Consider the following 12,631-nt stretch of genomic DNA (forward strand, 5'->3'; position numbering starts at 1 on the left):
TCCAGGGATTCGATCTTATGCTCAGGATGTTGAAATGAAGAAAAAAGTAGATGAATATATTAAAGTCAATTTTAATGATGTTATTGTCAGTAAAAATTTCTATGGATTACCAAACTTACAAGTTGAAGTAGTTGGTAAGTGAATGATTATTATACAATAAAAGATGTCGTCACATAAAATAGCCTAATTTGTAATTTTAAGATTCTTTTATAGTCAAATCCCGTAGATACCTGATGGATCCTTTGGTTGGACCATTTTATTTTAGAGCTGGACGATATTTCGGTTTTCGATATAAAACCGTCACAGAAATAAAGTCGAAAATACTGTCTTCAGAAAAATGTCGATTTTCTGGATGATATTGATATTGAAAGAATGCCTTTTTTTATGTTATTTACGATATTTTATTGCTTAATTATGAATAAATAGCAATAAATACTGTTATTAACTCCTGAGTGATCATTCCACGAATTTAGCTAATGCCGATAAAGAGTTTGTTTACGTCATGTGACTTCTTGCTCACTTTTTCCACTCGACCAATACCTTTATAATTATTTCTGCTTCTATTGAATTTCTTGACGAATTGTTTATACAGATGCTTTGATTTTTCAAAGGAATCATTGATTTTCAGATTGAAATAAATTTTGATAAAGCAGAAATATAAATGATGCAAACTATATTGAGATTTCCGGTAGACTGATTATCATTCAGTATCGGACATGCATGGTGGTCCGTGATCTGAAAAAATGTATTTGACTAAATCAATGGACACTTTTGACATTTACTTACGTTTTATAGTATAATTTTTGTATTTTTACATTGCTTGGGTAAATGAATAGCATCCAATCGTAACCGTAGTTATAAAAAAAAAAACATGCACGGTCGAAAGAACACAAACCTTTTTTCATTGGTTTTTTTTTGTGCCTCATTCATGTAAATATTCTTAATTTAAATAAAGTATCATAATTAATATACTGGAAATTAAAATTGTAATAAACAACATAGACCAATATATTTAGCAAGTCTTCATGGCTTAAAAAAGATCTGTGTTTGAACCAGCTCAAATTTTGTTTGTAAATTCGGTACAGTATTTATGCTAAAAAAATTTAATAATATTGACAAGAAAGTGTCAAATGAATACTCCGGGGGTATTTCCAACTTTTTATGCATGTTTTTTTTTTTGTTTTTTGGGTTTTTTTTACATTTAAAAGGTGATAAGCTGAAATTATTGACATTGTATAAAATATTGCGATATAGTGATTATATCTGATTCCGGGGATATCGCCCAGCTCTATTTTATTTCTAAGATACAGGATCATCAGAAAAAAGAATGACGTCACTTTCCAAAAATAAAATCTTATGTAAAAGACATTCAGAACTGTGAAAATGGATAACAAGATGTCAGATTTCCTATTGATTTCTCAAATGGTCTGCAGTATGCACAAAGTGCCAGTAGCATTTTGATAATGTCCTCTCATCATGGGCTACAAACTGAAATATTGTTTACTTGAAAACAACAAACTGGGGGATCTTTATATCACAATTGATATAATTGACATTTGAAATGACTAAAGGTTTGTTATAAATTTGATATTTTAGGAGCTGATGAAGATTTATTAGATTCCAGCCAGCAATCACATCTGTTTGAGCTCCTCTTAATTTGGGTGAAAGAGCATCAAAATACAAAAAAATTCAAGCTTGAAAGATTAATAGAGCAAGTAAGTTGCCTACATGTGTTTTAGCGTAAGTTTCAATACATCATCAATGCTGTCTAGTCTATAATCAACATGTTTTAAATAATTCCTGAATGACACAATATCTGAAACACTTTCGAACAAAACATTTTCTGCGTGTATACGTCAAATCTCAGCCAAGGATTGCTAAATTTCCAGTTTTTTTTAAATTTTCGTTTCGCGTGTACCATAGGCCTGTTGTTAATTTCTGGTACCGTAACAGTGTCAGAATCATTAGTCGTGGTATAAATTTCATTTTATCTAGAGGAGCCAACAAAATCCATACAATGAATGAAATTTATACAATCTTTTATGCATTATTGTCAAATCTGACCCAAATTTGTTGTATTCACTTGATTGACGTACGTCTGTGTGTTTGAAAGAATTCAGTGTTTATGTTAGAAGGTTAATAAAAAAGCCCCAGAAAATGAGTATCAAGGGAAGTAACTCTTTGTGTGCGTTTTATTTGCTAGTGATTGTAGAATTATTTATAACAAACTATTGAAACTGTTTATTTCAGTCAAATGTCTTGTACCTTACAAGAGATAACACACTACAGGACTGTAAAGATTTTGAAGATAAAAGTTTGAAAGAGGATGAAGGAGTCCAGGATTATCGCAAACTAAAACGTAAACAGGTAAGGTCTCTGCATAGTGCAGAATTAATTTATTAAATAAATTCCTTCAATTCAAGATGGCGGACATCATAATCAAATGGGATACATACATTTTTGTTGTGTGGAGTTATTTATAGATATCCTTGAACATATTATTTTTCTACCAAAACCAGAAGACATTAATGCTCAAAAGGATTTCTCACAAACATTGTTTGTTTAACTTCTAATTGACAGGTTCCAGAACCTGAATTTAACCTAGCAGTAACTAAACATTGTCCTGTCTGGTGACATGTCAATGCTCCTCCAACCTTCTATTGTCTCAATGGAGTAAAATTTCAGTCATTTCCTTCTCATTACTAGATGTAGTTCACAAGATATTTATCATTCACATAAAAAATATTTATCGGCTACTGGTCACTTACGTATACAACCAGAAGTGTTTCATAAAGTTGGCTGTGGTAAAGACTAGTATCTGACAACCAGAATAGTTATTTAATATGGCCTTTTGGATATGGAGAGAAATGTTGTGCTTGGACATTGGCATTATAGGGCAAACAGAAAAGAAAGCTATCCTCAATGAAACTCATTCTTGGAAACCCAAAGTCTCTTGCCAATACACATACACTCTGGATGCCAATACACAGACTGACAGATGGACATGCTGTATGAATTTATTGTGCGCTTTATAGACAATTAGAATTTTTCTGGTAATTGAAAATAGGCACAGATGGTCAAATTATACTCTAGGGATAAATGAAAATTATGAGGACTGAAAAAAAAAAAAAAAATTAAAACAATATTCAAATTTTGAAAAATGAAATGAAATGGGGTTTAACGTCCTACTGATTCAGCTCAAACCAAATTTTGAATCACTGATTTCATTTTCTGTTCTTCGAGAATAGTCTACCAATTAAAAGTTGCATTCTTAATTCTTCAGGAAAAAGAATAATTCAAAAAGTTAAGTTGCACTTTTCAAAAGCTGCTAGTTACAAATTTTTAAGTTGTAAAATTTTAAACAAAACATTTTTTACATGATTCAATGGCCATTTATTTATCAACACTCTGAAGAATAGAAAATTAAATTCTGTGATGGTTATTCCTGTTTTATCAAAAGCTTGCCTCATTTACAACCGTGTCAACAACAAACGTTGGGTTTCCAAGCGTGACGGGATCGCAACTTTACTTTGTGTCCATTGAATTTCAGCACGGACACATCAAAGCCAATCAAAATAAAAATGGTCGAACATCAGAAACTAATAATAATCAGGTTAATTCGCTGCCATTCCAAAAATTTACCATTGTAAAAGATAAGTCTGTTCTAGAGAGAGAATGGAAAATCATCGCATTTAAAGAGACGGCAGGTATTATACCTTTTTAAGAAAACAATTATTGTTTTTTGTTGGTAAGCCTAAGATCTATGTTTTTCGATCAATATGTTACTGATCTTAACTTATTTTTTTAAAGGTAACAAAAGATTAGATTTGTTGATCTTTAACAATCTAATTCTATGTTTTACAGAAATTTGGTTGCATGAATATTAATTGTTTTTAAAAAATGGTAATTTCATTGATTATGGTTCATTAATTTTGTTAGATTTAGTGTTTTGATTACCTAAAAGAGGTTTAAAGTTTTGTAAATTATTCAAGTACTGTTTAAGAGAATTATTTTTGAAGTAGTTTTTTTTCCTTATTGGAAGATTTTCATGAATTTATTCTTAATTTATTCATGATTTTTATTTTCAGACAATACATATATCAGTATCTCCATTTTCAATGGTTGTTTGACAACCATATCTCTTCATTGTCGCGTTGCTAGGCAGAGTCCTTCCAACAGTATATCAGATACTCCAGATTCACCAGTACATTCAGTCTCAGATATCCAGTTTGAGAGAAGTCGTTCCCTAACCCCCTTAAAGAGTATGTCGACACCTAGATGTGGATTTGGTTTGAGAGCTGTTGGTGATATTTTAATAGCCAGTGGTAAGTTGTTTAAACACTTGAAATGAGTAACCTTTTACATCTTGTTGCTGAACCAGTATGAGTCTTTAGAGTTGGGGAGGAGGCATTTTGTTTGCTAATATTTGGAACTCAGTTGCAATAGCCTGAGAAATTTTTTAAAGGGAGTTCTGAGCATTTGTGTCTATGTGCTACAGATAATCTCAAGACCCATTTCTAGTATTCCTTTGTGGTAATATACAGACATAAGTTGAAGTTTTGTTTGATCTATTAGTGATTGTTTCATTAGGTTGAATTGTATGGTAACAGTGAAAACAATGATTTAAGACATGTATTTTAGATTACCCAGCTGTAAATCGGTGAGGATAGGATGGTGTTATGCAACTACACAAAAACACAGTTGTTTTTTGGGGGGAAGCATTAAGTTGGGTGAGCTAGGGTAAAGGGAGATAATCAGACTTTACCTGTATCCCAGGATAATAATAATGTTGCGTTTTGAGCATATCTCTTGGTGGTGTGGATAAAATGTATTCAATCTGATTAAAATACACATCTATGTTTCTTTTCATTTTTTTTTATACTTTCGATGACCTTCACTACATGGAGATATGACCGGTTGTTTTCGGAGGCCGCGTATTGGGTCTTTAGACAAGTAACAGGAAATTTTGCACTATAAAAATTGAAACAAAATTGATCTGTGTTTTAAATCAGATTGAAGTGCATTATAAATATACACATTATTTTTATACGCCCACATTGTAATGTGTTCGTATATTGTCGTCGCCCCCATCTATAGGTCTGTTGATTTTCAACAATTTTCAATAATTACTGTTGAAAAATCTTGTACTTGTAGAAGCTCTTGAGGCTAAAGTTAAAATCCAATTGACTTTAGATTTATACACAGTGTTTAAGTTCATAAGACGAAGAATCTTATTGATTTTCAGCAATTTCAAATAGTTACTGCCAGAGTTATGGCCTTGATCTTTTTGAAAGTTAATATCCGATTGACTTTAAATTTATACACAGTGTCACGAGATGCAGAAGCCTATTGATTTTCAGTGATTTCCGATATACACAGTGTTTAAGGTCATGAGACACAGAAGCCTATTGATTATATAACATTTAATTAAGTAAACAAGATCAAAAGACCAATGCTAGATATTGTCCCAGCTTGGATTGGATTTATAGCAGGCCTACCAATACTTTTTTGCGGACCGCAAAATGACCGCTTATTACATAGCAAATCATGATCAACATAGATTGATGAAATTTCAATTCAACATATCTTTGTAATTATAGATCAACTTATCTTCTTCAACTTTTTTATTGGTGTCAAGAGTCGATTACTTACATTAATCCGGCAGTAGTCTTTTGAAATAGGCATATAAAATATTTCACTTTAGCTCTTATTTAATCTGACCACTTGAAGTCATGACATCAAACTTACGTAGACCAGGGTTAGCTTCTGTGGGCATATGTTTCGTTACCTGGCAGCCTACATTTATTCTTATTTTATGATTGTTTATCTTCAGGTGGTTATGATCGGGGTGAATGCATGAAATCTACAGAGTGTTTTGATATTGAAAGTAATACATGGAGGATACTAGCGGACATGAATACGTCACGAGGTCGATTTTCTACAGCACGAATGGGTAACATGATTTATGCATGTGGAGGTTCAAACGGATTGCAAGAATTGCGATCAGTGGAAGTTTATGATCCTGAAAAAGATCTCTGGTCGTTCGTGGCTCCAATGTCAAAGGATAGATCCTCACCAGGTATGGAGTCCCAATTTTGTTTGTTTTCTTCTCTTTATTTCTTGACGAATATTTTTGGAAATTTCAGGAATAGTTTATTTAGTATTAGTCTACTAATGTCTGCCGTCATTGTCTGCTGTCCAATTGTCAATCTAACTTTGCTTGTGAACATTCTACACAATACAGGTTTTTGCGATTTTTTTCAAAATTTGCAGGGATTGTTCATTTGGTTGTAAGGAAAATAGGGGGGCGATGGGGTGGATGGCTGAATGGTTAGCACATGCCAATCTAAACCTTTATAATTTTCTATCATTGTATTTTTGGATTTTTTTAGGTTGCGCTGTATTAAATGATAAATTATATTGTATTGGTGGTTGCATGGGACAGGACAGTATTGCTGGATGTGAAGTCTATGATCCTAAAAATGATAGTTGGTCTGATATAGCATCCCTTCAAATAGGTAAATATATCAGGGATGGTCAAACCTGCACCGGTATCAGACTACCTAAACCTGCGATATAATGATACTACTTATAAGAGAATTCGAATTATTTATAATTTGCATATATAGATGAGTGACCTTTATAAGTTTATATTCATTTTACATGTGACGTCACATATTGCAGTCTCGATCAGTGGCTCGATAGCTTGTGCAATGTTTATACAACAAATGAATGAATACTGTCTAATTTTTTTGGTGTACGATAAACTTTTAAGTCAATACTGACCTAAGAAGGATTTAAATTTTTCGTGCAAATTGAAAATGCCCTTAGAATGACAGTTAGTTTTTGAAATTATATGCAGTAAATGACTAATTATACATATCTTTTTGATTTAAAGCACGATACCAGGCGTCTGTTAGAGCCTATCAGGGTAAATTATATGTAATGGGCGGTACCGATGGCTGGCATTGTCTGAAGTCTGTAGAAGTTTACGACACAGAAACAAATGAATGGAAGTTTATAGAATCTCTAAATGTGTCTAGACGCGGTGCTGGTGTTGAAAGCTATCAAGGTTTGTTATGAGCTTGGTTGGGTATATTTTCCTGCCGAGATTTTGATATAATTTTCTCTTGTATTTTGGGCGCAAGAAAATTCCTTTTTTTTTTTAGCCCATCAAGCCACTAAACACTAAATCACGCATACTATATCGCAACCAATTAAAATAACGTGCACCATTTGCATTTTTCTCTGAAATATCAAATTTCTGACAGCTTAATCTATGCTAATATGTGCTCAGATTGATTATATAACATTTAATTAAGTAATTAAATAAGACCAATGCTAGATATTGTCCCAGCTTGGATTTAGTTGGATTTATAGCAAGCATACCAATACATTTCTGGGGACAATAAAATGGCCGCTTACTACATTGCAAAGCAGCATAGATCGATTAAACTTTTTTGACTATGAAATTTACATTTCTATAGGGACTCATATTTTGGTAACATCACGGTACCTGAAAATAATAATTATATCGTACACGCAAAATCTTATTTTAATTCACGTGTTAAATGAACACTCGTACAGCTGTGGCGGCTTCTTTGATGATTATCCAATCAACAATCTTAATCTCCTTACCACTAGCTGGCACTAAGGTGCTAATTAATTGATGAGATTAACTGAGTTAATCTCACCAAAGTTATAATATACACGCAGACTACTAATGTATAGATTGTTCTTCAGTATAACACTATCATGTGAATATTATGCCGTATGTGTTGTGGATGTTTCGTTAAGAAAAGAGTGCATTTACTACGATTTTCAACGTCAGCACCCTTGAAATCCAAAATAAAAAACATATTAAACAACAAAATAGCAAATAAATTGCGGAAATAGTCGGATCAAATTTTTACTATGATTTTCATCTTCAGCACCCCTGAAAACCCATGGAAAGATATATTCAACGACAAAACGGCAAATAAATGGCCTGGTTGCTATGGGATTTTGTTTTGGAACATACCAAATCTTTGACTTGCTTTTTCTCAAAACTTACTTTTGTGAGTTGGGTAGCTTCTAATGGACACAGCTCAGTCAATTTTTGCCCAATTCAAACAAACTGTACATCAAATTGAAGGTAATGAGTTGGAGAATGTAAAAATAACAATAACTCAATTTTCAAAATTTCCTCATTGTGACTCAGTATGCTATGAGGGGTCACATATGTTAAATGCTCATGTGGAAATCTGTTTAACGGTTTCATTGGTATGGGAAGTGACCTTGGTTCAAGGGTAATGTGGCACCTGTGAAACCCGTCATCACTGCATCTCAGTTCCAGTTATTTTTAATATTTCAGGTAAACTGTTTGTGATTGGTGGAAATGATGGCGTAACCTCCCTAAAATCTACAGAAGTACTGGATGTAGAGAATGCAGTCTGGAAATTTGGTCCTGCCTTGACATCTCCACGTTCGAATGCAGGATCTGCCGTTCACGGTAAACGACTCTTTGCTGTTGGAGGTTTTAACGGCAAGAAATTCTTGGACACTATGGAATACTTGGATGATACGCAAGAATGGTCACATTACGCACCAGTACCAAAAATAAGAAACTCAAACTCATTAGAGAGCGTACACAGTGAGGACTCCGCCTTGGTCAAATGTGATGCAACTTCTTCTGTGATGGATGATCCCATTCACTGATTGTTTAAAAAAGAGGGTTTGTGTTTTGTTTACTAAGTTCTAGATGAGAAATGCCCAAAAGATATGTTTGTGTTTATTTATATATTGTTATTTTTTATTACTCACTTCAATATCGTAAAATAATAATAAAAAAAAAATTATGTAGTGCCCCCCTTATTTTTTGTAAGGGTCAATCTGTGGTTATATAATATGTCTTGGACTGATTTGAAATCTGAACATTGATTTACCCAAGTTTTATTGGGAAATATTTGAGTTAAAAAATGGGTAAATGTTTGTCCTGAAGTAATGGAAAGTGAAATAAATGGTTTGATATTTGACATGTTGCTTTTATATAGGTCAACTTAGAGTTTGTGATTTGGTTAAAAATAAAAAAAATCATATTCATAATCTGGTGTTAGTTCATTGCCCAATTTCAAAGACTGGTCAGGGCATCAAATGTTTGAGAAATTCATCCAAGTTTTATGTTTTAGTAAGATTTAGTAGTGAATAGTGATGTTAACCAGAATTGTAGTTTAGAAACAATATAGTCTTGCATCTCTCCAGCCCAGCCCAGATTGTCTTTGCATTTACACAGAGTATTAATCTGGACGAAATAGTGCAAATTTTGTATACAAATTTAGGCAGGGGCGAATAATTTTTTGGGAAAAAAAAAATTTATTGGGGATCAAAAATCTGAATGATTCCACATGTTTCATAGAAATTGGTTCTTCTTCTAGAAATGTGAACTGCGATTGTAAATTGAAATATGACATAAAATTTACTTATATTTATCATTTTCATAAGAGCACTTAATACAAAATTTAATTGAGTATTTTGTGTTTAATATTGCACAGATCTGTGTTGTGTTTTACTGAATTCAGGAATTATATTTTCCATAAGTATCTGATGCCAATAGATAAAACAGTTCTAATATCGTGCTTAAACATAAAGAGGCATTAGGGCTTTGGAGTACATTGGTGGGCATGCAAATTTGATTGCAAAGTTTAATAGATCTGATAATCCACCGCTTATGTGGAAACGTTTTAGGATTCCATATGAGTCATATTTTCTAGCCTGTTTCGGTTTTTTAAGATTTAACTAGCACTATGGAATAATTCTTGGATCTAAATAGGCTAATTCTTTGATTTTTGATAATTAGATGAGGGTTATTTTAAATTTGAAATTTATATGTTCTTGTTTAGTTACCAATGTCTCTTTATGTTAACAATTCAGAATGTTTTGTATTGCAAAATATATATATACTCATATTTTGTTTGAATGTGCAAAATAACAGTATAATGCAAATGAACAAAATTCCAGTTCTAGTCTATTTGAACCTTAAACTTTTTAACTTTTAATGAAAAACTTGGATAGGTTTCTGATCTCAGAAATGTTTGTAATTATGTATATATATTTTGTGTTTATTTTACTGCCATTTATAACAAATATATAATTATTTTCTTTTTTCTTTTCCAATGAAATGATATCAAATCTATTTTTCTCCTATTGTATATATTTTCAAAGAATTTTTGATTGGTAGTATATGTATACTTTTATACACCTATATTCATTGTGTACATACAGGTTTTGATCATCCAAATTAGTTATGAAAAAAGAAAAAGTATAAAAACTTAGTGCTATTACTATAATTAATTTTTGGGGCATTCATCGTTGGGTTGATTCATGTCGTATTTTCGGAAATCATGACTGAACTATTTGGGGAGTTTTCAAACACTTTCCTTCAAGTTACAGAACATATACCGTTTTATCGATGGCATATTTGTCCCCAGTAACAACTATGGCAATCAGGGGTTTTGAACGCATTCTGGTCGAATGTCAAAAAAAAATTAACAGTTTTACCGATTAATCTTGTGCAGTAAATTAATGCGTTAGCGACTAAGGTCTTTGAAAGTATTTCGCATATGATTTTCCTAAATCTCCAAAAATATGACATCGAACGTCAAATATGACAATATATATATGACGATTGCATTTATTTTTAAGAGTAGGAGTTAGGTTACCACTAAGTGTTGTTTACTTGATCTAGTGCATTTTGGAATATAATAGGTAAAGTACATGCAATTGGTAGTATCTTCTGTTTTCTAACATTTTTGGTTTACTTAAAACATTGACTGATTAAATTTTGAATGTAGCAATATGGCCAGCTAGCAAAATATTGGAACTGGCAGATCTGGTTTGTTTAAAGAATTTAAAATAAAGGGTCCATATAAGGATCATGAATTTATAGGTTTAGGATCTCTTTCAAAAATGTGATAAAAAGCCATTTAAACCTCCCATTTTCAAAACTTTTTTTTTCGCAAATGAACATTGTACTAAACTATTGATATTTAATTTAATTATTTTGGCAAAGATAGTTTCTGCAAAAATGCCAATTTTTAACCCCATTAATTGTGCTTAAAAAAAAAAGCTTTTAAATTGAGGCACATGCCTGAATAGACTTTAACCTAACAGAGTTAAATTAGGATATTTTATAAATAAATTTAATTAAGGCACCAGCCTGAATCTACTTTAATCTAACAGGGTTATATTAGGATATATTATGGATTAAGCAAATAATGATAAAATAAACTATTTATTTTTCATAAATATTCCATTTTCATTTCCCAATTAATTTTTTTTTTGTTACTATAATTATTTGGCTGTACTCTTCCTCTCCTAATTATTTTAATCATTTCCATATCAATCAGAGTGGACTTTAAACAACCTTTTCACACACTGTTATATTGTCATCAAAAATAGAGAATTTATATTTCTTTTTCCTATCACATGGAACAGATTTTCTTTGATTTTCAAATTTATATTGAATTCAATTGTTTAGTTTGTATTTTCCTATTTTTTTTTCTTTTCATATGACAACATACAGAATAAAATGTCTTCTCATTCAAAGTTACGTTGTTTTTTTTTTGTCATTCTGAATGTGTTAATATGAAGCACAGTGTCCACCATTGATAAAACATGTCCACCAAACATGACGAAATTCATGATTTATGAACCAATGTCCTCCAAGTGTGACAACTTCATGAAAGCGTTTGTGTTTGAAAAGTTTGACCTTTTAGTCCACCAAGATGATAAAGAACCAGTGGCTGTAAATATTTGGAAATACTGTTCTTCGTTCGGTTTGTCGAAGTGAATCATAATAGGTCATTTCGTTTGGCTAGAAATTTGATCAGGCATCCGAGGACGCATTGCAGTAGTTGCCACATTTAGTAGACGCTGGCCTTCAGATGAAGCAGATGCTAGTCTTGGGCAGAGAAGAATTACTGGCCAAGAATAACAATGGGATTTTTCAAACATGGTTCACTTTTGTTATGGGTGTATGCCTGTGAGATCGACGAGGAATGTGTTTTGTCATTCAGATGGACAAAATGCTCTAGATTAAGTTTTTAAATATTTATCCTAAAGTTCAGTATCCAAAAGAAGATTTTGCAAGGAAGAGAAAAGCTATAGGGATTTTAATGGATCCCCAAAGGTACGCCATGCCCCCACCCACATGCGGGGCCATGGACCAGCTGCAACCTTTTAAATTCCATCTTCCATTATATCAATGCCGCGACCATTAAACTTTATTATACATAGGGGTTTAAGGTTCCACTTCTGCACTGACTGGGCTAATAAAGTCGGGAAGACTTGAGATTTCATCACTAGTTGATGTATAACGTCTAATGACATCGAAATTTCATGATAGGTTTGTCAACCCCCTTCAGACAATCTTGGGCGTGTTATAAAGATTAAACGTAATTATGCAAGAGCTAAATCTGCCTATTACAGGTCTTTCTTTAGACCTGAAATGTTTTCTACATTATTAATTAGACATTAATTAACTGACCCAGGCCATAATCGACTCTAGGTGGCATCGGATTTATCCGATATTAAATAGATTAGAACGGTTCAGACATATTTCGATTTAATCTAAATATGGAGGAGCGAGACTTGG

General features: G+C 32.3%; 1 protein-coding gene across 3 annotated transcripts in view; it reads left to right on the forward strand.

Annotated features, from left to right (window-relative positions):
• Positions 1-11,583, forward strand: part of LOC126807667 (influenza virus NS1A-binding protein homolog A) — a 61,036-nt gene extending 49,453 nt beyond the window's left edge. For all 3 annotated transcript variants that reach the window (XM_050532425.2, XM_050532433.2, XM_050532417.2), the window contains 9 exons: positions 6-134; positions 1,597-1,715; positions 2,251-2,367; positions 3,551-3,707; positions 4,089-4,325; positions 5,834-6,079; positions 6,393-6,518; positions 6,899-7,072; positions 8,354-11,583. In XM_050532425.2, the coding sequence (XP_050388382.1) occupies positions 6-134; positions 1,597-1,715; positions 2,251-2,367; positions 3,551-3,707; positions 4,089-4,325; positions 5,834-6,079; positions 6,393-6,518; positions 6,899-7,072; positions 8,354-8,697 (1,649 nt within the window). In that variant the 3' untranslated portion in view covers positions 8,698-11,583. The remainder of the gene's footprint in view (positions 1-5; positions 135-1,596; positions 1,716-2,250; positions 2,368-3,550; positions 3,708-4,088; positions 4,326-5,833; positions 6,080-6,392; positions 6,519-6,898; positions 7,073-8,353) is intronic.
• Positions 11,584-12,631: the final 1,048 nt, after the last annotated feature.

This window comes from Patella vulgata, chromosome 1 (genome assembly GCF_932274485.2).
Source record: "Patella vulgata chromosome 1, xgPatVulg1.2, whole genome shotgun sequence".
NCBI lineage: Eukaryota > Metazoa > Mollusca > Gastropoda > Patellidae > Patella > Patella vulgata.